This window comes from Anticarsia gemmatalis, chromosome 4, assembly GCF_050436995.1.
Source record: "Anticarsia gemmatalis isolate Benzon Research Colony breed Stoneville strain chromosome 4, ilAntGemm2 primary, whole genome shotgun sequence".
NCBI lineage: Eukaryota > Metazoa > Arthropoda > Insecta > Lepidoptera > Erebidae > Anticarsia > Anticarsia gemmatalis.
In genome coordinates this window covers 2,401,228-2,425,978 of record NC_134748.1, presented here as the reverse complement: position 1 = coordinate 2,425,978, position 24,751 = coordinate 2,401,228, and the positions used below count along the sequence as shown (strand labels likewise).

The window sequence follows — 24,751 nt, the reverse complement described above, 5'->3', positions numbered from 1 at the left end:
AGGAGCCGTTTGACAACAAAACAAAACAGCTGCTTTACATGACCTCCGAAGCAACCTTCAGCTCAAATACCACGATAATAAATATCACCCATCTACAGACAGACCGCGCGATGCAAGCTTTCCTTACTTTTTCTAATCACTAAATTCTGCATACCGAAATACAAACGACAATATTCTAGTCGTCTTATAACGAAATTATTTCGAAATCTCCTTGATAAAGGATCTTGTTGAGATGAAAAGTGGAAAAGAGACGGCGAAACGTTTTATGTATACGGTTAACGCGGTGGAGTAAGCGAGAAAGACGACAGGTGAATGAGGGGTCATGAATAGGTGCACCATATCTTTTTGTTATCGAGACTTTTGTAGACAAAAATTTTGACGTTATTAAAAGTCTTCTTAGTATTATCAACTGTAATTAATTATTAGTAGGGAGGTACCTGTATGTTTAATATGTTATATGTTAGTCTAATCTATCTATAAATGTTTGTTTTGTAAAATATAGGTAGGTACCTAAGTTCGCAACTATAATTCAGATTTAAAATGTTGCCCTGTTGTTTTGTAAATCAATGAACTAACAGCAATTTACTTATAGGTATTATACCTACCTAACTGTATCATCTTCACGAGAAATGGTTTTTCCTCAACATTAATGTTTTAATAGGACGTCATCATAACAAACCTACGTGAGCTTAATACGTTGTACTTGAGTCACAACGTAAAGACCCAGTGACTCGGAGCTCACTGGTCACCCTAGTCATGATTCATGGAACCCTTGGCGGGGCGCGGAGGGGACGCGCCGCCATCGCGATCTCTCGGTTATAACTTTAGTAGCATTTACAAAGTCGAAGCGAGTGGGCTACGATAGCGCTCCTCACGAAACAAACAAATAACACCGCGAGTGACATAGTGCGATTGTGTGTGAACAAAAAGTGCAAACTACTCATTCAAGATGGGATGTGGTACGAGTTTTGTGAAATATGTGCTGTTCTTCTTCAACTTGCTTGTGGCGGTGAGTTGGGGAAAGGGCGGGATTGGAACCGGTTTCTGTGTTCCGGTAGACGGCTGATGGCATGACCAGCCAACAGTGAAACTGACGCCCTGTGGCTGCCCACTAACCACGGGCTATTTAAAGTCTCAATCCGACTCGCACATGTGATTTTCTATCGTTATTGCATTCATTAAACGTCGTTTAACAAAGCGCAATACTTTTCCCGAGCTCTGAAAATTTATAAACAAAGGGAATTAATTTATTAAAGCATTAATTTATTTCATAATATTATTACTTTTCCGGTCAGTGTTTCGTGTAACATTCTCTGAATCTCGCAATATTCGTAAATAAGCTTTGTGAACTTTACACAACATCTTCTGTTTCTCTTTCTCACACGGGCTAAGGCGGGGGCGACGCTCTGACCTCTCCGTCTGTCTTTGAAAAGAATTCGTAGGGTGAAAACTCTTGTTGTTGTTCGATCTGACATTGTTGTTCAATTCACAAACTTTTTTCTTGACTAATATTTTACTGCTGTAGGTAGTATTGGGCGTATTATTAGTAAAAATCTGGCAGGTAATATTTATCCGGAAGAGCAGAAATCTATAGATATTTTCCTGCAATCAATTTGCCTCCATCAAATCAAAACAGTAAAAAATGCATTAGCCTTAACACTCGTAATACAAATGGAATATAATACATCATAAACGAATGCCTATTCAAGCGTGTTATAACGTAATACGTTTTAAATAGTAGTGACTGGATGATGAATCATTGAACAATGCCGCGAGAATCATTTTTTACGCCATAAGAAGCAAGGACTCCAGAGACAAATGACATCATGAATGTATCTTGTAATTATCAAGGAAGTTGCAACCGGCTGTCATTGAAATGTTTATCTGATGATTTATCTAAGGTTTAGCACATATTGTCCCAAGTACGTGATCATTTGGATAACTTTTTACGGCGATACGACTGAGAATCACGTAATGAAGCAGAAAACACGATTATCATTTCCAAATATGCCTACGCCTAGTAAGGAGTTTAGAAGGTTTATCTTCATATACTGATGTCAATACATAAAACATTCTCACGCCTTTGAAGAATTGCGTTAAGGCACGCCATATTTCCTCAAAACATGTTATTACTAAGAAAGTTGTAATAAATCAAAGGATACGAACTCTATTGTGTGAGTCCTAGAACTTGGCGCTTGAAACTCTTTTGTGTGAAAAATATCTAGGGAATGTAAGCTTGATCCCCTTTGTCTAGTCGACAAGCAAAACAAAGATCGCGCCCGCGGCGACTCATTCAAATTGTATGTTCCTACGCTAAATCATGAGCTCAAAAAAGAAATAGGTATTCGAATCCTCAGACAGACTATAAAATGAAACTGAACAATCGTATTTGACGTTTATTTTGTTGTTTCACAAGAAGTACGAAAACCTGCAGGACACCAGATTTCGCGAATTCGAAATGTAGTCTTCATGATAACTTATGAATAACTTTTACAATAAAATTGAGATGTTTCGATCTCCGTTTAGCTTTGAAGTATGAATCTAACTAATCCCTAGAAATTATGCTGATTAAAAAAGGCTACTATAGAAGCGTGTAACCTACTTTATAATGGAGCTATACTACGACTTTTCCGGTAAATCTAGACCTACGATACTAGTTCATTATTAACTACTAGTAGCCGCACGACACGAACGAAATAGTCATGCAAATTCATGCAATACACCTCAATGTCGTCTGTCAAGAAAATAAAAGAAATCCACTGAATGAGTTTGAATAATGTCAAAGAACTTATACCTTGACAATAACAGATGTACAAATATTAGTACGTGAATATATTCTGTCATTCTGACTACAGCTTACGTTTCAATGAAGCCTGGCCTTGGTGTACGACTGCTCGTAGCTGGCATAATTACATTTGATACCGACACATACCAACTGTTCAACAAAACATGGTTTACAATTACTTGATAAGAAAACTGGAAAGATAGGTAGGTACCTATACATTTTTTGAACTAGAAACACGATTTTTCTGGTACGACATGACACCTAAATTGTAAAGTAACTTGTTCAAATAGCTACCTAGTTATTTAACAGTGTAATATTAGCTCTGACATCATATTTAAAACGTGTGTATTTAGGTACTGGTCATCTCCAGTAATGAAAGTTTAAATAAAAGTAAAACTAACAAGTCTGCTAGGTTGGAACCATTGTGTGACCCAAAGGAATGCGCTGACCCATTTACAATAACGAACCATCTAATGATGCCTGACGAAATGTCGCCCCTAATGGGGAAAACTTGTTATTTAATTACACTTAAAAGCTTAGTTTCGTGGTATGCGTTGTACTCCATTAGAGCTGCAGTTTACTACAGCATTCGGAGTTACCATAACTTTGCATTATAATTGTTAGGTGTGGGCTCATTAATTTGTATCAAACTGGGTCGACAAGGAAGATTGCGTGCTAAAAGTCAATTCTCCCACCTCCTTCACCCTCCGAAAGTCAACAGGTGTTTCCATTGAATAATTAATGAACAGGTAGTGTTGTGGTTTCGGAAATTTTTGTGTAGCGCGTCACACAAACCAGAAGTTATGACTTCATGCAACAAGAAATACGATTGTTTTGTTGTGAGCGTTCACCGTGACAGAACTAGGTAACGATTAAGACGAAGGCCACTACATTTTGCGTCTCACACTCCAATAAAATCAGTTCGTTCAGGCTTTATGATGGCTATCGGAAAGTCCTTGTATTTCCTTGGAAGTGTGTCAAGGAGAACTCCTTGGCTCCGAAGGAAACGTTTGCAAGATGTGCTCGTGACTCAAGGTTAGAATTTCCCGAAGTTTATCCTCATGTATGACGCCATATGGCCAAGACATTTAATGAGTATTTCGTGTTTGCAATTTTCGCCGAGAATTTTTATATGAATCATATATCGCGTTGGAGTTAACGCCCATTAAATATTTTAACATCGATACGTATCAACGCTTTGGTCATATTATACGCGAAACACGTCCCGAAATATTGATTTCCATTCCGAAATATTAAACAAACATTGGTTTGTTTACGATTCTAGTCGTGTCCTCGAAGTGGAGGTGACACCATGCAAACGAAGTTGGTGCAAGTGATTAATTCGACCATTGCGTCCCATTGTCGAAGCAATAAAGCCATCGTTGGCGATACAGCCATAATCCATGATATTCAAACACACACGTGACCTGTCTTGGTGACATCATCGCCACGACGATCTCAGCCGCCGAACTGGCGCCCGCGACACTTAACATGCTTGCCCTATTACTTACTCTAACGAACCTCCCTAAGCCATTATTTGGGACTAACCCGACGGGTGGCACAATTCCCCTCTCAATATTCTAAGTGCAAATTTTAAAATTAGCAGCACTTATGGTATTTCCTCCAAGTTAAAGTCGTTTCCGTCAATGAATACCGAGTAGAGACGGAATGATTTCGACCGGAGTCCAGAAAAAACTCGTTTGAAACTGGTTTGATATGCGAGTGTTGCTAACATCCAGTGTTGATGCAATAGTTTTTTTGTAACAAACCTACATGATTGCGGATATTGCACACCACAACCTTGCCAGTTGTATTTGCGTTTCTCTTTGGAAATCCTCTGAATATTTGATTAAAAGTCTTTCGCACATGTTCGGGTCATAAAATCGTACGATATCACGTGTTTTGGAAGGTAGAAAATCAGATTTAAAAATCTAATTTTAAATAACTACCTACCTCACATAAGCAGTGCCCATTTGATTGAATAAAAGAGAAAACACTTATCAGTTAGAAAAGTCTGTCTGTTTAAAGCCATTTTAAACATTTCATTGTAATGTCTGGTGCTCAAGAATATATGACTAAATGTTATTATTTCTTGTTCGAATTATTAAAACTACTGCAAATACCCAAGCTATAACATTTGAAACACAAATCCTTTAGCCGTTACCACCCACTGGCATATCGTGTTCGAATGACGCATATTTCAACCTCATAAAAGGATATCCAAGGACCATTTCGTAGTTTCTCGTATATGTGCCGTTTAGATTGGCGATAAAATTATTGTTTGCCCAGACACGGGCGTACAAAAATGTAGTAAAATCGGCAAATATTTATTGAACAACATTGATAAGGTTACTCGTGCCAGCACTCAAGGAAAGAGAAGAAGGCAACATTATTTTTATCTGATTATTTAAAGTATATATTTTTTGCAAACAAAATTCAATAGTCTATGTTTCCTATGATCCATCCAGGGTTATAATGTATCCTTTGTTATTCAAACAGTTGTTGTTTTCAATACTAAGCAAACTAAATGTTTGACACAAAAGTAATAGAGTTTAATAGACTTACAAAAAGGCGTAACTCAAGGCTCTAATAATGAAAAACAAAGACTAAAGATTTTCAGAACAATAATAGGTTAAATATAACAACTAAAAGTGTAACTAAGTGTTCCTAATGTGTGTATTTGCGACGGCATTGGAGTCAAACGTCTCGTATGGAATAGTAATGTGTTGGCTACACCGGCCCCGGCTGGACACGTGATCTGATTTTAATTAGATTAACTTCCTGCCGTGTATCTAGCATTTAATAGCTTATATTTAACATTTATACGTTTAATGGAGAAAGGTAAATAGGGGATTTTAATTTCATAATAAGTGATGTACAATTTATGACAAGATGTATGGTTGTGAATGAAGCAAGGTAAGTTTGTAAGGATCGTAGCAAGTGGTGTTCTTAAGTATTTTGTCTACTCCTGTGGAAAAAATACGTGATTTTATGTACATATTTATGTAGGTATGTATGTATCAAGAGATTCTTTTGTAATTGAGTCTTTGTATTTCTGTCAATTTCCCCCCCTATTTATGGACATAAGGTTTGCTATTTTACTGATTTTCCAGTCTTCATATCAGTTATTATTTACTCGTATAAACTAGGTATTAAACCATAAATGTTAACGATGCGTCACTTTATTTTATTACTGCAGAATATTTCCGCTGTAAGTAAGTACAAAGTTTAGTATAATTATACACCAGATACCTATTATTCCATATATTTCTTCCGTTTTTCCTATAATAAGTAATGTGTTATGTATTTATCAAACATAATAATGCAATACGACATGTTAGGTTAACCACAGCACATCGAACACATTAATTTAATATTTCTACAAATAGTATAGGTACCTATTTACTCCATTAAATTAAAAATATCGTCTCACAAAAGAACAATTAAAATGCATTTTTAACTTGCAAAAAGTGTAGCTATCAACACGCAACCATTCCCTTAATAAAATTCCGAGTTTTTCAGCCGGTAAGCATAGAGTATAATGACTAGAGATTCCTTGTCTATGCCTCCCCCTGGCTCATAGAGCCCAGGTCAGTGACCTCACCTCACTTATGCAACGTTCGTCATAGTAGGACACCTCCATTGGGCGGGTCACGTCCACGTCACGATTGTGTAAGCTCACGTCAAGATTTGCTTGAAAGCTTTCCAACGTATATTCAACTCGGCCATTCTGCAAGTTTGTCTACCTTTGAACTGAGGCAACGTATTGCAGTAGTGAAAAAACTTTGCCATATATTTTGTCTTCTGTAGATATTATTATGGTAATAGAAGCTATTGTTTTCATAACTAAAAGCGTGGTAAAAAATGTATCGCAATGCTGTTTTTAGTTTAATTTTGCCGAATAGAAGCAACTGCGTGAATGATTCCTTTCACCAATACTCCAGAAAATAATATCATATATTTATTTCGACAAAAGGCTTGACATACCCTAAGGCCTATTGGAGCAGGTAGCTCCCCGTAAATATTTGCCAACCTTCGGCTATTCCCAGGAGCCAAACAAAATCTCATTACGGCAATCCGCTTCATCAATCATCATCAGTGCGTCAGTCTTGGGCCTTCGTTAAATTGATTTCGGATTGATTGTCGGTTGTAAATCTCCTCGTATGGTTTTGAGCTGCTGTAAATACGCTCCAGACTTAATCTAGGGAGAAGTCTGGCTATTTTAAGATTGGCTGACTTAGAAACACTTTTTATTTCTTGTATATTCCCTTTTAACTAGTAAAACTCGCCAGACTGTAACGACTACAATCCTAAGGGAAAAGAGCACTTTAATTACGCTCTATAGCAGTGAAAGAATTTATGAGGACTGCAGAAGTCTGAAGAGTCTGTATATTTTCAATTGTGTGTCAAGTACGGTCTGTCTGTCAAACTGAATGGAGACCCGCACTCAAGAGATGGTAAAAGGGTTGATTATATTTCCAGTGCCAAAATTTTGACCCAACAAATAATATGTTAATTGATTTGTTACCCGAAGGTCGAGTTTGTTTTTTTTCTAAAAGTCACATTCAGTTCTAAACAATTCTTTCTCAGCCACTTTGTTTATTAAAAAATCTAGGTCGTTGTTGTAAAAACACCTTTGCACCGAGCGTACGGACATAAAAGTTTGTGTCGCCCCATTATTCAAGCAACCTGTGATTATTATGGTGTTCAACCTTCCATAACTGTTGAAGGGTGCGTAATGTTGAACGCTAAAGGTGAAAAAGAAACGTTTTACGCCATTTTTGCGGCAAATGAGGCTATATTTTCTTGAATCATATAAGCGTACGAAACAAGTTACTATTGTAGTTTTTCGCGCTTCTGAACAGGCCAAAATTGTTGTTTCACTTCCTGGTTGAAGATTAAGAATGACATAGCGATTTCAACAAAGCTTATGCTTATATATTTTTAAGACTGGTTCCACAAGCGAATGAGCGTAAGATGAATGTTTATTTCATTTAATCACAGCTAAATATAAACAGTTACAAGCGTTGGGAATCATGTGATAAGTGGCGTGGTCAAGCGTGCCGTTCCATTTGGGTCAACGAATCAATACAAACCAATCTCAGTTCGACATCACTTATAACAAAAACATTATTAATGTAATTATGTCAGCTTCACAATAGTATATGCCTTTGGCAAGCTGCCGATCGGATTTTCCGGGTTTGACGCACCTTTGAAGCTCTTTGAAGTCTCCTCGTCTGTTCTTTCCTCTTCGGGTAAATGTCCTAGGTCTTCGAACTAGTTCGAAAACCGGTCTAAATGCTAATTGCATTGACAGGACACCGTTATCAATAAATACTGTTATTTGGATAAGCAAATAGCGCTTGTTGCACATGTTACAAGGTTCGTGTTTGCAATTTTAACATTTCTAAACGAAACTGTTCAAAATGCATCCGGTTGGTAAGTTGTAAGTCAAATAATTACGTTGAAAACAAACAATTAAACAAACAAACTGTCAAGATTATTAGACAGGTGTCTGTTAAAACAAACTTGATAGTCATAATCGCAAAAAAATCAACCATTAGTACAAATAAAGAGTTATTACATAAACATTAATTTATTTTTTCAAGTGAACGCGAAACATGACGGTCGTTTCATTACGTAACATGTGCACAGGATTACTCAGCTGGCGTACGCCGTATATAATCTGTAGTGTAGTTATGCAAACGCAGCCGCCTGTGAAATATCTCGGCCATAGCATAACTACAAGTTTTAAAACGAGACGTGTAATAAATACGCGATAATGAAAGGGGGTCGACAACTGGGGCGTTTACCTCACACGATACGAAGGTGGTTTTAAAAATGTACTATTAAAACGTGAAGCAAAAACTTAGGATACCTTTTTACGAAAATGGGCGGGCGTAGAAGTATGAAATTTGGCACACTTACAGTTTATGTGTAGGAGGATAGAATAGATGGGATATTTTTTTAATAATAATGCTTATTTATAAAGTACCTTAAATCGATAATTAATTAAAACATTACACACACTACCACGCATTTGACATTTGTCTATATAGGTACATAGAACACTGACATAGACATAGAGTACCTTCTTATATGTTTACTGAGATGTTACTGAATGTCATAAATTCCGATATAGAATCCTACTACTTTTATAAATGCGAAAGTTTGTGAGATGGATGTATGGATGTTTGTTACTCTTTTACGCAAATACTACTGAAGCGATTACGATGAAATTTGGTATTTAGGAAGCTGAAAACACATAGGGTACTTTTTATCACGGAGATCCCGAGGAATCGGGAATTACACGGGAAGAGATTCCATGCGGACGAAGTCGCAGGCAGCCTCTAGTAACTTGTAATTTAAATTAATTTTAGTCGAATTTCGACTACTGGGCGACCACTAGTAAAAATAATGATGAAAGTTTGCGATAGTTCACGGGTTATTTTGACGGAAATGTCGGGCAGGTTTGGTTCCGCTTCGGTGATAATGAGTTTTCAAATACATAGGTTTGTAGCCGTAGGACCGATTTGTCACAGTCACAGTCGAAGTTTTTTTGTTCAACGTTAATTTTGCCGAACATTAGTAAGTAATAATTATAGTAAAATGAATGACTAACGATGATAATATATGTTATGATTTATTACAAGTATTCGGTTATATTTTCACTTGTACACAACTGAAAGAAGCTAGGTATAGGTACAATAACAGCCAAACATATTTAATCATCATTCACATTTCGTTTATGCCTACTATGTTTTAACATTTCTCTATGAACCTAGACCTACTAGAGTTTTTTCTTTAGTCTCTGAAAAACAGGTACCTATATCAAGTTTTCAACAAAGATTATAATGTCTATCTTACTACACAACGTACTGAATTGTATGTCCTAATGACGACACAAAGAGGATGCTTGATTATATTTAAGACCTGTAATGATTGCACCTCTGTTTCACGAATAAAACGTATTCTCGTTTCCAAAAATTCTCTATTAGAGCTCCTTTACAAGTGTAAAGAAATTTGGTATGAAGATTCCTTAGGAAAAGGAAGTTTCTAAGGAATCTTTTCTTTATACGCTCAGTAGTTTCGGCTGTGCGGTGGCCATCAGTCAGTCAGACAGTAACGGAAGAGTTTTACACCTATATATCTATACATTCTGAATTGCAAAACCCTGAAGCAATCCTACGGGGTAACGTCCGAATGCACGGTTTTTGATTAGTCAGCCACTTAGCGTGACAATGGCAGGTTCGTGACGTCACAATGGCGCCAACTCCACACCACACTGTAGATTAGCTTTAATTCGCATTTATTGTTAGTTGTATTTGCATTTTTACTTCATGAGTAATATGGCATTGTATTTCACTGAAATATTCATGAGTTTCATACATCAATAGAATAAAATTCATTTTTTTTGTCTGTGTTTGCGATGAACGGAAAATAGACATCGTTATTCAATTTTTTTGAGAGAAGGCTTAGGTCATGCAATGGGTAAAATAATTGGTAATTATTACTATGACGTAGTAGTAAGCTAGGTTTCTACAAAATTTTCAATAGACCTCTACATACCTATATAGGTACTTGTTTATGGTTCGCTATAAAACTTCTATTACTCTAAAATCAGTGAAATGGAAACACTATATGCATCGTTTACGCGGGTTTACATAAATAAACATAGGGGCAGTGTAATTTGTATTTTTATTGTTCAATCTCCATATAATTCTAATAAATTTTGTATGGAAAGTGAACTATTATGAAACAAACTAAACTGAAGTTTAACGCAATTTTTAAATCTATTTGTGAATCGAACCTATGCCACAACTTTCATTATTCTAATAATTCCGTCAAATACTCAATTGAAGTTGCAAGTGAAACATAGATGAAGACTAAAATAAATAAAAAAAATAAAAAAAAATAGAAGCAGTACCTTAAAAGCTATGAATAAATATTTTTCACAAACTTCAACGGATGCTTCTTACAAACTTCAACGAATAAGGTTAAATAAAACGTTTCGATTGATGTTATTATCAAAATATTTAACACAATAACATATTATAGGTCTGTTAGGGGCGTCAATTATCACAAGCCACAGATAACTACAGCAAAACAATTGACGGATATTTTACATTTATATTTAAAACCCAGCGTTTTTCCCAAAAGATATTGTAGTTAGGTACGTATGTATTTCAGATATTTTCATAATCATGTGAAATTAAACCAATTTATTAGCTTTTTCCCGCAACGGCCGTAACATCGTCCTTTTGAAAATATTATCTGAAAAAAATATCTTACGTCTTAATCCAGATTATAAACTAGGTCACTATAAAAATTGTATTTAAGAAAATCCACTGAATAAGTTTTTGGGTAAAATAGACAGTTCAATTCCTATTAAAAACTTACGGATTATTATAAAAATATTTAATCAAATTAAGGATCAAAGCTACCATACATTTAGTTTAAAATTTCCTTGCTTTATTTCGCTAAAACTTGTTTAAACGTTTAAAAAACTTATTTTCCAAAATGCAAAGAGAGAGTTGGCAGTTTCTGCATTATTTATGTTGTAAATTATCATGTTTTCTACAAATTGTACCATGTCCTGTTCCACTTAGGTTCTATACTTTATGCTAACTTATTTATTTAGCATTACAAACGCGTGATTTTCTTATTAACAGTGAAAATGTACAAAGTAATGTCTGACAACAGTAAGTACTCGCAATTTTGTGACATCGCGATTTCAGAATACTGAGTCAAAAAGTATTCTACGAGATAAATATATTATGTTTTGTGTGGCAAGTTTCGTTCAAACTTATTCAGCCGTTCCTACAAAACTACTACTTTACTAATTAAATGTGTATGTGTGTGACAAATACACATTTAGTTTTAATATTAGAAATACGTATTTTAACAAACTTGATACTCATTATGGATCGGATCCAGCTATAAGTTACTTACATTTTTAACACCAAATAAGTACTTTAAGAAATTATGCATTAACCATAAGGATCTCCTTTTTATAAAAATTGAAAGGTGCACTACAACATATGGATGGTTAATTACCGCTACAAGTTTAAAACATTTGACATTTTGTTGTAAATGTCAAGTCTTGGACACTGGCCTCCCGTGAGGCTATTATAATTGACCATTGTACATTGTAGCCTTGCAGTAAAGTCTATAAAAGGAAGATAGTCTATACTTGTTAAAAGAGAAATGGGTCAACTTTTCATACCCCTGGTTTCTGGAGCACATTTAGCGGTAGTTTATCTATTCAATAGCGGTTAAACTCATAACATGACAGTTTGAATAGATAAACTGCTGCTAAATGTGCCCCAAAACCGGACATTAGTATAAATAGTCAAAGCTTCACACATCACTTTGACAGTAACTCGATATAACTCGATACTATCGAACATACGTCATCGTGCTACCGAAACTTCATTTAATAAATTAAGTGATAGGTAAATGTAAATAAGAGGCGATAAAAGATATTATCATACATTTATTTATAATGAGGTCAGATGTGAAACTGTCACGACGGCCATTTTAAGACAAGAGTTATGTAACGATGATATTACAACATATTCGTAAATGAAATGTAATATTAATATTATGCTATCGGATATTATGCCTAGTTTAATATTAAATTGACTAGAAATGATTATACTATCAATCTTTTATTATACACAGATTTACTTACTCTCAGTAACTGTTCAGTGCGTTTGAAAGTACGAGTATAAAATATGAATCGTCAATTATTTCTTTCATGAGATACTTATTACCTAAATCCTGTTTTAGAAACTCGATCAAAGTTGTGAAGAAGACATATATCAACCATTTTTTCCAAAAAACATTAAATTTACCACTTTTCATTATTTGCACGATGAACGAACGATTGCACGAAGAAACGATGCTAAGACGACACTCCTTAGGTAGTAAAATGGCATTCCAATAAATTAAAATTTCGTGTTTCCTTTCCTTTCACAATTTTCACTTCGTTTGTTAAAATTCTGTACATATTCCATTACCAGTATCGTATCAACATTCTCATTGTTTTCCAAACAGCTTACATACATGTGGTACTCCATGCACGTTTGTACTTTTTTCTCTTTCGCTCGCCTTTGTTCGCCTATCTGCTATCTCAAGACCAACTTTCCATTTTAATTTCAACAATACTATCGTTATACGTTTCCTAATGTTTTAAAACGGTTTACGATAGCTTAGGAGATTAGAGGCATATCCAATTATGGCTGGGAAGGAAATTGATTACCTAAGAATTGTTGAGACCTAAAACAATCACTTTTGTACCGAATAAATGATTTCAAAAGATACATTATACTCAGATACAATCATGGGTATTGGGGGACAAAGACCCCATCCTGCAAAGCCTGTGTGAGTTTTGATTTGGCCCCATAAATACACCTCTAGTCTATTTAGATTTCCATGAAATAGAGGAAACAAAGGTATGTTCGTGGTTGCTTGATCGATCTGACTACGTCCACTCTTTTATCAAATACGTATACAGAAAATGAATAAGAATCCAAAAAATATTATATCTATAAAAAAAATAGTTTTCCTCATGTAATTTTTATGTAAAATATCTATAAATACAGAACCAAAAATGTTGTTTTCTTCTTCAGTTTCCTTGAACAGGACAGTAAGAAAACAAGTTTGGAGGATCGAACCGGTCTCACTAAACAAACTATAATGTGCTGTGTAATGTCCTTCATTCTGAGCAAACATGAACTGTTGCCATGCCACATTCCTCTTAGGAATTGACCTTCGGCGATCAAATAACACTTATCGTACTTCAAAATATTAAATGGTTTTGATAATGGATCGAGACTTGAAATGAGGGGAGGGGATTCTAGGATACACGGGCATGATAGATGATATCCTCTATAGCATAGAGCACACGTGGTACTTACACGTGCACTTAGACGTATAACTATTTATTACAAAATGTTAATTAAACAGTTATCGAAATCTATGCTGCCTAATTGAATAAAGCTGAAGAATTTTCTCATTTGTTTGAAGGTGTTCATCTCTGGGATAATCAGATTCTGGGATACTCTTTGTTATATATAGTTAGTATAGTTCATTTTAGCTTCATTAATGAGAAAGGCTAAAGACGATTTAATTTTGTCATTGCGATAAAACTGTGTGCCTCTGCTTACATGGGAACTAGGTGTACGAGTACTATTGTTTTGTTGCTGTTGTACTATACTACAGAAGCTTGTTAATTATAACTATCTATCTAATATTTCATCCCAACCAAAGATACTACAAATTGTAAATAATATATCTGCTCTACACGTGTAAGTCACTTCTAAAGGCACAGCTTTATTCCCGTGGGAATCAACAAACTAGAACGCCACTTAACAATCTTTACATATTTAATTCCAAGCGAAAATCGATTGGATATACCTTCAATACTTAGTAACAAATCCCAACTTCGGTTCCATGACTTAATCTATTACAATGATATCTCTGCAATCGTGAATGACGTAGTAAATCAGCCTAACCTTTCTTCCAACTATGTTGGAGTCGGCTTCCAGTCTCACTGGATGCAGCTGAATGCCAATATTTTTCATAGAGCCACTGTTATCTTATGCAAAGTCCCCAACCTCCACTTGGTCAGCGTGGTGGACTCAAGGCCTAACCCCTCCCCCTCGTTTGGGAGGAGACCCTTGCCCAGCAGTGGGACAGTAATGGGTTAAAAAAAACTGTTATCTGGGTTATAACATGATACCTCTCGACAGGTTGTCAGACTTTAAAGCTTCTGACAGCCGGCATCCACAATTTAACGTGCCTTCCGAAACACGAAAGTACTCGATACGTATAAGATGATCACCCATCCAAAACACAACCTCAGTAACCGTAGCTTAACCTCAGAGAACGATCCGTGTGGCTCTTGTTACTTAACCACGAGCTCCTCAGAATGACGTAATATTGGTACCGTAATTCTACACAGGAAGTATGAGAGTGAATACGTTTGGGTGTGCCTCTTGGGCACTGTTCCAAGTTCTGGCTATAATAAACAACGAATTTTCTTACAGAATACTAAGATCACTTTCACTGGATAGCTAGTACAAATGGAAACCTTTGAATCATCGCATGTCATTGAATTATGTGCACATCTGTTACGTTGACATAGTTTTCAAAGTAATTCTTTAACCAAGGCTTTTTCTATTAAAAAGATTATGAGAGTTGTTCGGTGGTTCCTAATCAATTTGAGAGGTTATTAGCAAAGATATTTGGTATAAAATATTGTGGGTAACTATGGAGGTTTCCCATTAGAATGTGTTGTATTGGTCGTAACTTTTAAGTGTGTTTAAAACGAAAGTCTCGCTTTCGATATTGTCTATAAGTAAATTTCAATTTACAAATTAAAGGCGGTAACTAAACTAACTAATCAATAAAGTTGCTTATAAAAAAATGTTTTTCCGTTCGTTATTACGTAGGAAGGTAGTTGGATACTCTACTATCTATGCTTACTGGAACTATCTTAATATTTAATTCCCTTTTCCTTCTTTCCTCTCCATTCGATTTTGATACAAGTGTTTTTTCAATACGATCATAATAATTGTAAAGTATCGTAATCTTACGGCTCAATTCATGCATGTAATAGCTTTTTTCATTAAAATCTCACCGTATCGTTTTAATTTACGCCGTAGCTGTTATGCAAAAACGCTCTGTTCATGCAGCCGATGTTCCAAACGTCTGTTTTTTCATCTCGAACAACAATAGCACGCTTTTACAAGCTTTTTTTCTGTTCTTTGATACAGATACTTAAAATAGAATACGTAAGTAGGTAACTATGTAGAGGTTGTAATAATTAGGGCAGCGGGATATTATTTGTTAGATCTCCGTGTTAGTTTGGGTAGCATTCTAATCGTGTTTCCACGCTGATTTGTATAAACGGTGCAGAGATATGCCGAGCTAAAGGGGTCAACATTCTGACGTCATTGCGTAGGAAATAGCAGCTGAACGAAATCACTGATGAGCGTGTGTTACATTTGAGAAAATGCTTTTGTTTTAATGACCTTAGATTCGTATTAAACAGCCGGAAACTTATCTGTTAATTAAATGAACTTTGATGATGATTGTAAAATGAAAGACTTTGGACATCCACAGACAAATAAGAAACAAAAGAAACTACAAGCCAGCTCGTTAGCTAATCGTATGATTTGTCAATTACCTAGATTTTCCCGCTCAAAAGTGATAATAGACCAAATGAGCTCATCGTTAGATCAAATCTCTTGTTTTCATTACAAAAATAAAGTAGCGTAGCGTCGCGGCGTCGGCGAGCGCTTGCCCACGTGGTGTGGTCAGCTCGCGCTAAATTTAGCCCACGCATAGTCAATTACCTATTTCTATCAAGTTTTTACTAACAAAATAGAGGTAAAAATGTTAGCAGGCCGTGTATGTAAATGTTATTGCCCCTCAGAAAGGTAATAACGTGAGAATATCTACAATAATCTATATTAATGCCGCCTGAGGCGCAAAAATCTATGCTAGAACCATTGATTTGTTTTTTTTCGAACATCAATGGCGGCTAAAAAAAGTGTCCTTCAAAATGGATGTTGTTGAAAAACGTGCCTTTGATGAATTTTAATTGCTTAGAGAACGTTCTTTTTAGTGTATTTTGAACACAACTTCATAGATTGTTTTTAGCTTTGTACGAATATAATAGAGACTATCGTATGAGGCGCGAACTTGTTATAAACGCGAAATGTTTTCAGCAACTGAATAGAATATTTTGCGAGAGTGGTATATTTGATGTCAGCTTTTATTATTCGGTTATTCCTCTCGACCATGACCTAATTGATTAGTTTCCAAGATACCCTACCAATTTGATTGAGTCACCAAAATGGCTAACCACAAAACTGCGTTGTTTCAATTGTGAAATAAATTGTTTTTCTAATTGTAAGTAATTGCTTTCCCAATTATTTTTCATTCCATTCACTTGCGTATTTCGCTGACGTAATTCTATGGAAATGTATTGCGTTTCAAATCTCAACGGTATTGGTAAATATTGACGACAAAAACTTATGAGTTTTTTCAATTCATGTAAAGTTAAAAGTGAAGGTTAAATTATTTGCGAACTTTTTGCGGTTTAAACTTCGGTAATACTCGATAACTTATCTTTAATTTTTTTGATAACCTCTAAAAGTTCCCGCGGTTCCGTCGTGCGATACGCCATCTTGCTTGGCTAGTGTTTTTCTAACTATAAGGCAAAGGTCTTATGCCATTCAGCCAGTTTCATCGATTATTGTTTTTGTTTTAATTTTATTAGAATTTTGTTGGATATTTATTTTATTTTTTCTCTTGCAGTTGCTGGGCCTTGCCGTGATAGGCATTGGCGTGGCCTTCCAGTTGAACTGGACAGTCGTCAAGGATGAACTGAAGACACACATGACCGTCGCACCATGGGCCTTCATCGTAGTAGGAGCTATTATGTTTGTGATAGCCTTCTTCGGATGCTGTGGAGCAATTCGGGAGAGTCACTGCATGGTCGTCACGGTATGTACCATTTTCCTTTAGACATACATACCTATATAATATATATGAAATCTACCCACGGTTCGCTATTAATAATAGTCGCAATGATAGTCACATGTAATAGGGGGTGACTTTTTTGACATATACCAGGCACATTAGGTACCAAACTCTAGGCTAATATTGAGAAATATTCTAATATAATTTAGAATAGCCATAATAGTATTTTCTTTGATCTGGGAATCGAACTCGAGACCTCATAATCAACAGTCAAATACACTACCGTCTGCGCCACAGAGGCAGTCTACTTTTACAGTTTATTAAGTACAATTGTACTTTACACCCTTTATGTTAATTTAATACAGATAATTATTAATGTGGCGGATTTATGCTTGAGAAATTCCCTGTCAATAACCCGAAGGGTATGGTAACATAAATCAACCGTTGCGGTGTTTAAGCTAGCTGTCACATGCTGTCTACATTTTGGATAGTAGCCAATAGTCGCTAGTAGTAACAATAAAAGGGCATTCTAAAAATGTTAACTCTTTGTTATGATTAGAGATTCGGTTGATAAATACATTGTGTTTGACATAACAGATAACATTGCATTTCTTGAAACGCTCCATGGAATGCAACATCCGTTGACATTGCAACGTATTCAAGAATGCTTTTGTTGCTCAACATTCTTTTAAGTTTTAAGTTAAGTTAGTTGTGTACTTTTTCATGAATTAAAAATATTCGTTTTCCACGTCCCAGTTAGAGACTCATTTCTTTAATTCTTTAACAAAGGTTTATCATGTTGTTTTACTGCAACGTTATAGTATTGATAATTAATAATTGATCGAAAACTCCGAGATATGTATTATATTGTGTACCTTCGTTTAACAGTCGATCCTGGGAGTTTTGATCTTCAAATGCTCTTAGATATTGAAACCTTTGCTTCTATTTATGTCACTCATCCATAACTAAAATTCACCACTCTGTATGGAATAAGTCATTAATAAAGTATTTCTTTTACAGTACGCGATCTTCCTGCTAGTGATCATCATCGTGCAAGTAGTGATCGCGGTCCTATTGTTCGCGTACGGCGACACGATCAAGGACGGCCTGGTCAACTCTGTCAACGTGCTCTTCGACAAGAGAGGCAGCTCCGACGTCGACAAGGCTACTGAGTCTGTCATCAACAACCTTCAACAACAGGTACTTACTTGACTTTACTATATCTTTATCTTTATATATATAATTCTTCTGTAAGTGTGTATGTCACTGAACTTCTCTTAAACGACTGGACCGATTTTGATGAAATTTTTTGTGTGTGTTCAAGGGGATCTGAGAATGGTTTAGATTATTAAAAAAAGACTAAAATTTTCAAATTAAAGACGTGGCAGGACAACGTCTGTCGGGTCCGCTAGTTTTAATCTATAATTTTGGGGTAGTAAGAGGAGCTCGAAGCTTAGTTAACAACAGCCACGCGGATCGATCTCTGAGGTTAAGCTACGCTTGCCGAGGTTGTTCTGTGGATGGGTGACCATCTTATACATATCGAGTTCCTCCGAGTTATACCGTTCGAAAGGCACGTTAAATTGTGGGTCCCGGCTGTCAATTTACAGTAGAAGGGTACAGTGTTATAACCTAGGTAACTGGGTTGTGGAGGTCTGATAGGCAGTCGCTCCATGTAAAACACTGGTAATCAGTTGCATCCGGTGAGACTGGAAGCCGACTCCAACATAGTTTAGAAGAAAGGCTAAGCCATGATGAATCATTTTGAGGAAGTCGTGATTTCCACGCCGCCAAGGAACATCTGTGCGGAAAGAGGTAGTTTCGATCGAAGAAGCAAATGTTTGCGTGACCAAGAAGTTGGCTATAGTCTGGTTGCTCTTTACGTCTGTAAACCTATTTAAAAGCTTGCCAGCTGGCTTACTTTTGATGGTGTAAGTCAAGTCTTATCTGAATAGGATTGATTACGCGATCTGTCGTGTTGTTTCGTAGCAATGTGAATTCGTATCTTGATCACAAAGTTGTTTGCAATTGAACGCTGGTTCAAAATGGTAATAATTGGATAAAACTCGATTCTGCCAGAAATAAAAATTCACCAAGCTTCTCCACGATGTTTTCCTTCACCTTTATTAGCTAGTGATCATGGTTTCTAACACACATAGATATAATACTCGAAGAGTCTATGAGGTATTGCATCGATCATTTTATTAAAATATTTTTGCACGTATCTGTGTAGGTAATAATCATGAGATAATAATATCATCTTAAGTGCGCAGTGACGTAATTTTAAGACTTGTTTTTCCTCAATGCCAACCGGTACTGTTGATTCATACCTACATGCATACTATGAAAAATAACATACTTACTAGAGGAAAACAACTGCTCTCGACTGCGAGGAAAACATCCCGTGATCTTTACATGTCCCTCATTAAAACTATACGTTGTAGGTACTAGTAAAAAGACTGTACATTTGGTGATATAATTAACGTGGTAATTTTGATACTTTCATCATTCTCCATCATCTATCATCATTCGGGAGGCCCCAATCGGACACAAGAAATTGAGCAAGAGTATCTATTTTGATTCTGTTAACGTGTTAATCTAATGTTTAAAGGGTGGTTATGCTTAGAAGTATAGGTATCATTGACTAGCTCTTATTTAGGTTTTCTGAGCCCATTTGTTGGCGAAAAAAGTTAACATTTTTTCGCATTTAGACTATCGCAGCAGTGGTTCTTACTAATAGGAACACACAAATATGCATACATATCTGAAGGCTGCTCTTCTCCCCGCGAGGGTAAGCAGAAACCATAACCTCTACGAATCCCGATCCCAAAACATAAAATCATGCCATTTTCCTATGAAAATAGGTCAAGAATGCAAATTCTAAAACAAACTTCCATTTCAGTTCTCTTGCTGCGGCAAGAACGGTCCCCACGAGTACGCGGCCCTCACCCTCCCCGACTCGTGCTGCACCAAGGTCAGCACCATCGGCAACGTGTTCGGAGGCAAGTGCACCCTGGAGGCAGCCAACGAGGGTTGCGCACCAGCTATCGGCAAGTTCTACGAGAAATGGAACAAGCCCATCGCAGGAGCTGCTATCGGTATCGCTTGTATTGAGGTGCGTATCGTTTTAAAATCGGTTATTTTTGGTTTAGAAGTAAAATAATTACTGGTTGTTTTTTGGTTTAGAAGTAAAATCATTTCAGCCATTTTTGTTCTACTGCCGGGCAAAATCAATATCCTATCGATCATATATCATTTTATGCAAAAGATTAAGAAAGATAATGAAGAAGAATTAGGATCTTTGATATTTTTGTTTCGTTTGAGACAACGTATCAATTTTTTTCGTCCAATAAAGATATCCTTTGATAATCTTAATAGTTTTATATAGATGAAGTTCGTAAAAATACTGGTGGCACACACAATTTTTATAAGTTTTCGTATTAATTGGGTAATCTCAGAGATACTATACATTAAAAATGTAAAAATACTTGTGTAATATGTTATTATAATGTATCTATTGTTACATTTCAGGTGGTCGGCGCTCTGTTCGCGCTGTGTCTCGCCAATTCTATAAGAAACATGGACAGAAGGTCTCGCTACTAATATTTTGTACAGTTAAAACTGGTACCTATGAACACAATTATTTTTGGTTTATTTTTCTTAACAAATTTAAAAGCGGACTGTGCACTGCATGGCTGTATTTCATTTAACGGGTCAGCACAAATGTTACTTTTGGCGTTATTAAATTTTTATGGTGGCAACACTTTATTAGTGTTTGCATACGTTTCTGTCTCATGTCATATCGTATGAGTAAGTGAGACAGCAAGATGAATTCGCAAACACAAATAAGGTAGTAAAACATCACCTTATTATATAAATTATTTGATTATAAATCTTTCGTAAACCTTGACAAGGATCCGAGTTATTGAAGATTTGCTATTGTCTACTGCGGTGTTAAAATTTATACGTTTTTTTCTTAAAATTGTTAACGTTTTCCAATTTTCTACGCTGCAAGTAGCATTCCAAGTGAATTCCACTTGAAATGTGTTTTACTGCCATATTTATTGCTTCAAACGGTGTTCATTACTAACTAAAATAATTTTGTCGAAATTACACGCAACACTAATATGAAAATAATGTGGTTTAAAACGCAATAGTCACATTATTGACTAAAATAGGTAGAAAAGGCTTTGTTTTTGTATAAACAAATAATATCTTTACATCTTGATAATTGCTCGTTAGCCATAATTATTATGATCACGGCACAATAGTAAACATATCCATATAACTCATTTGTGCTATAGAAAACCCATTAAATATGATTAGTAAGCATTTTTAAAAGATCATGAATAATAATCATAAAATATTAAACTTTCTGATTAATTCATACCTAATCGTAACTCTGATTGAAAAGACAGAGTAAAAAAAAATCTCTCATTTTCAATTTTGTGATATTATTTGCATTTTTCGATAAGCAAACGTTCTAAGGCCAAAAGATGTAACATTACATATGACTAGTTACAATACCGCAATCGTTGCCCGTCGTTTTGTTATGAGGTGCTTTTAAAACTTCGAAAGTGTGTAATTTTGACAAAATATTTTATAACATAAATTAACAAGCTGTGTACTTTTATGTATTTTATATTAACGCTTTTCAATCGCTTCACTAACATGTCGTGCGCAACTAATATTAAGCTACTATTAAAACTTGTTTGGACGTTTGTTCGTATGTCACTCGTATTAACATTATACGGCGGCTATTTTAATAATAAATAATAAAAAAGTAATTTTTAAATATGTACACATTTAATGGGTGCAAAATGTAGACGAAAAGGTAGTATTTTATATAATTATTGTCATAGATATTTACCTATGCTTTCAAACTAGAGGTTTTCGGACGCAATATTTCATAATGGGCGTTTTAACGAAATTATTATTCTCATACTATATGTTTATTCTCATAATTCATTAATAATAAAGTCTTTAGGTAATAATAAAATAGTATTTATTGCTTCAATTAAGAATCTCTAATTATTTTTTATGAACATTTAGAATCTTGCTATTGTGATATTGTATCTTAAAAGTCTTAGGTATTTCATAAGGTCTATGAGAAATAAAATTCGAAAATATACGACTGTAATTTATTTTCGTATTAATTTAATTTTGATTATATTTCATTATATAATATATAACATTGATGTTTTAATACATATTTTATAAGATATTTATCGAACGAATTGCCCGAATATTGATAATAAGAATTCGAAATATTGTTTGTGCCAAATTACTGCTCATTGGAGCACTTGGTATGTTTTAATTATTCGAAAACGAGGAGGGATTTTAAGATGAAAATGTGGTGCCTTGCACTAATTGATTTGATAGAATTTTGTAATCAATAAAGAATGTGTGTAAAAATGTTGTTTTTTTAACACCTCTAGTTAAGAAATGTGTTAGGAAATATATTAGTGGACTTTTAGGTAGAAGTATTAGCCAACGTAAAGTTACTATTTAAGTTTACTAACTAACTTTGGTATCATAAAATTAAAGACAAATTACGATCATTATTAAGGTGACGACTGGTTATATGGTAAGCCATATTACCACTTTAAATTATTTTTGTCAAAAATGCAAGTTGAGTACTTTTTGCCATAACTTACTTCAATCATGTATAAAATACTCGTTCCACTTATATATTTCCTAAGAATACCTATTTATAATGTGTACAAGCTTATTTTGCACAGAACTGAATATATATATTTGGAATTTTTTGGCAAAGCATGTGAACTAGGTAAGTCACGTTTTGTAAATAATAATACTAATACGCATGTCTGTGGTTATCTTGACAGCAGCTATTATATACTACGCTAACTCGTTAAACTAAACTTTTCAGTAGAAGCGTTTAAAGTGAAAAAACTTGGTAACTTTTGTAATAAAAAGTACGTTTAGTTAAATAATGTTTATAATTTCGTTATTTTTGGATATTTCTTCGTGATTTTTATATGGTATTATACATAAGACTGAATGTTAAGTTATTATTATTTAGCATAAAGAAAAAATATATTAAAATTCGTGTTAGCGTAATATAAATAGCTGCTGTCGATCTGTACTTTATGTTGTGTGCCATTTTGTAATTATTTGTTTTTAAGTTCCATGTTGTACATAAATGTTTCAAAACTTTAATTTAGTTGTAAAAAAATACTAATTTTGGGTTAGCATGGGAGGGTTACGTTGTTTTGTAAAAAGTTGTTTAAGTTAACTTTATGTTTGTTTATTAATTTTATGTTTTTTATTCCATGGTACCAGTGTTCATTTCCATTCGGTTTCTTTGACAAAAACTTTCCAAATACTGATTTTATTTTTGTCAAATTTCAGGTACGCCTAATACGAAGACATCACGAAAATAACATTCGAATAAGAACAATAAATCAACGACAGATACAAAAAAACATAAATTACTTATGTACAAGTTAAGTTAAGGTTAGCTCGGTCTAGCAACTCCCACCTTTCGAAATGGCCTGGGGACGGTTACTAATAAAAAGTATTTTTTATTTGACTAAGGACTCTGAGATACGAGTCTTTTATTGACATTCTAAGTGTATAGACACGGAGTAATCATCTCGAGGTAGAGTTAATCTCATGTTGTGCTTGCTACATACGCATTCGGGTCGGTATGGTCAGTTCGGCAATATTTGTCGAACAAAAGCGACACGATACAATTACTGCACTTGTTCGGCTTGTGCCGATTGGATAATTCACTCGGCCGAATAAATCATTCGATTCTATTCCGACTTGAAACAACTAGGTATTACGTTAGGTTTTGACTAATGTCGATTGGGTAGTCCTACGGGTCCGATCGACACGATTCGGTTTTAATATTAAGCGATGTCAAGCGGCATTTTTCCCTAAAATTGATCTACAAATATTTGATTGTAGTAAACGGCTTGGCCGATTCATGCCAAACCGAATATGTATGTAGCAAGTATAAGACGGTACGTTGTTGTATTTGACTTATCTACTTGTGTCAATCTCGTTGATGCCTCGTAGATACACGCGCTGTACCTTACCAATATTTAGTTAACGTTCATTCTCTTTTGTTGCACCATTTTTAAAATATAAATTTTAGGTATTGTTAAGTTAGTTAAGCGACTGTTTGTAATGTTGATAAACAATAGAAATTATATAAAAGTATTTTCATAATCGGCGTTATAAACTTTAAGTACGTCCATTTTACAAATAATATTAAAGTGTTAAAATTTTATATTTATGCATTTCTATATAAAAATATGTGATTTAATACGCGTTCACATGCCTGTAAATAGTAAACGATATCGGGAGCAAATGTATGTTTATTGTATTTTGAATCTCTTTTGTGCATTTCTGATGAAACTGCTTTTGTGGATGAAATATATTGTATTGTATGGAATAAATAAATAAATTTTCTACTTCAACATTCCTGTTATTTTATTATTT

At 34.9% G+C, this 24,751-nt stretch overlaps 1 protein-coding gene across 2 annotated transcripts; it reads left to right on the top strand.

Annotated features, from left to right (window-relative positions):
• The first annotated feature begins 820 nt into the window (after nt 1-820).
• On the top strand, nt 821-24,731 carry LOC142972200 (CD63 antigen-like). 2 transcript variants are annotated; one of them, XM_076113083.1, is made up of 6 exons: nt 821-1,009; nt 17,117-17,305; nt 18,302-18,481; nt 20,184-20,396; nt 20,813-20,871; nt 23,654-24,731. In XM_076113083.1, the coding sequence occupies exons 1-6, from the start codon at nt 950-952 to the stop codon at nt 23,661-23,663; spliced, it is 711 nt and encodes a 236-aa protein (XP_075969198.1). In that variant the 5' UTR covers nt 821-949; the 3' UTR covers nt 23,664-24,731. The 2 variants fall into 2 exon arrangements, with proteins under 2 accessions (XP_075969198.1, XP_075969197.1); XM_076113082.1 differs by having other exon boundaries at nt 20,813-20,909; nt 23,658-24,731.
• The last annotated feature ends 20 nt before the right edge of the window (nt 24,732-24,751 follow it).

Excerpts from the sequence above, each read along its gene's own strand:
- LOC142972200 (XM_076113082.1), top strand. The coding sequence starts at position 950 with ATGGGATGTGGTACGAGTTTTGTGAAATATGTGCTGTTCTTCTTCAAC. Across the intron at positions 1,010-17,116 it reads TCTTCAACTTGCTTGTGGCG|TTGCTGGGCCTTGCCGTGAT; the intron begins GTGAGTTGGGGA and ends TTTCTCTTGCAG. Across the intron at positions 17,306-18,301 it reads GTCACTGCATGGTCGTCACG|TACGCGATCTTCCTGCTAGT; the intron begins GTATGTACCATT and ends TTTCTTTTACAG.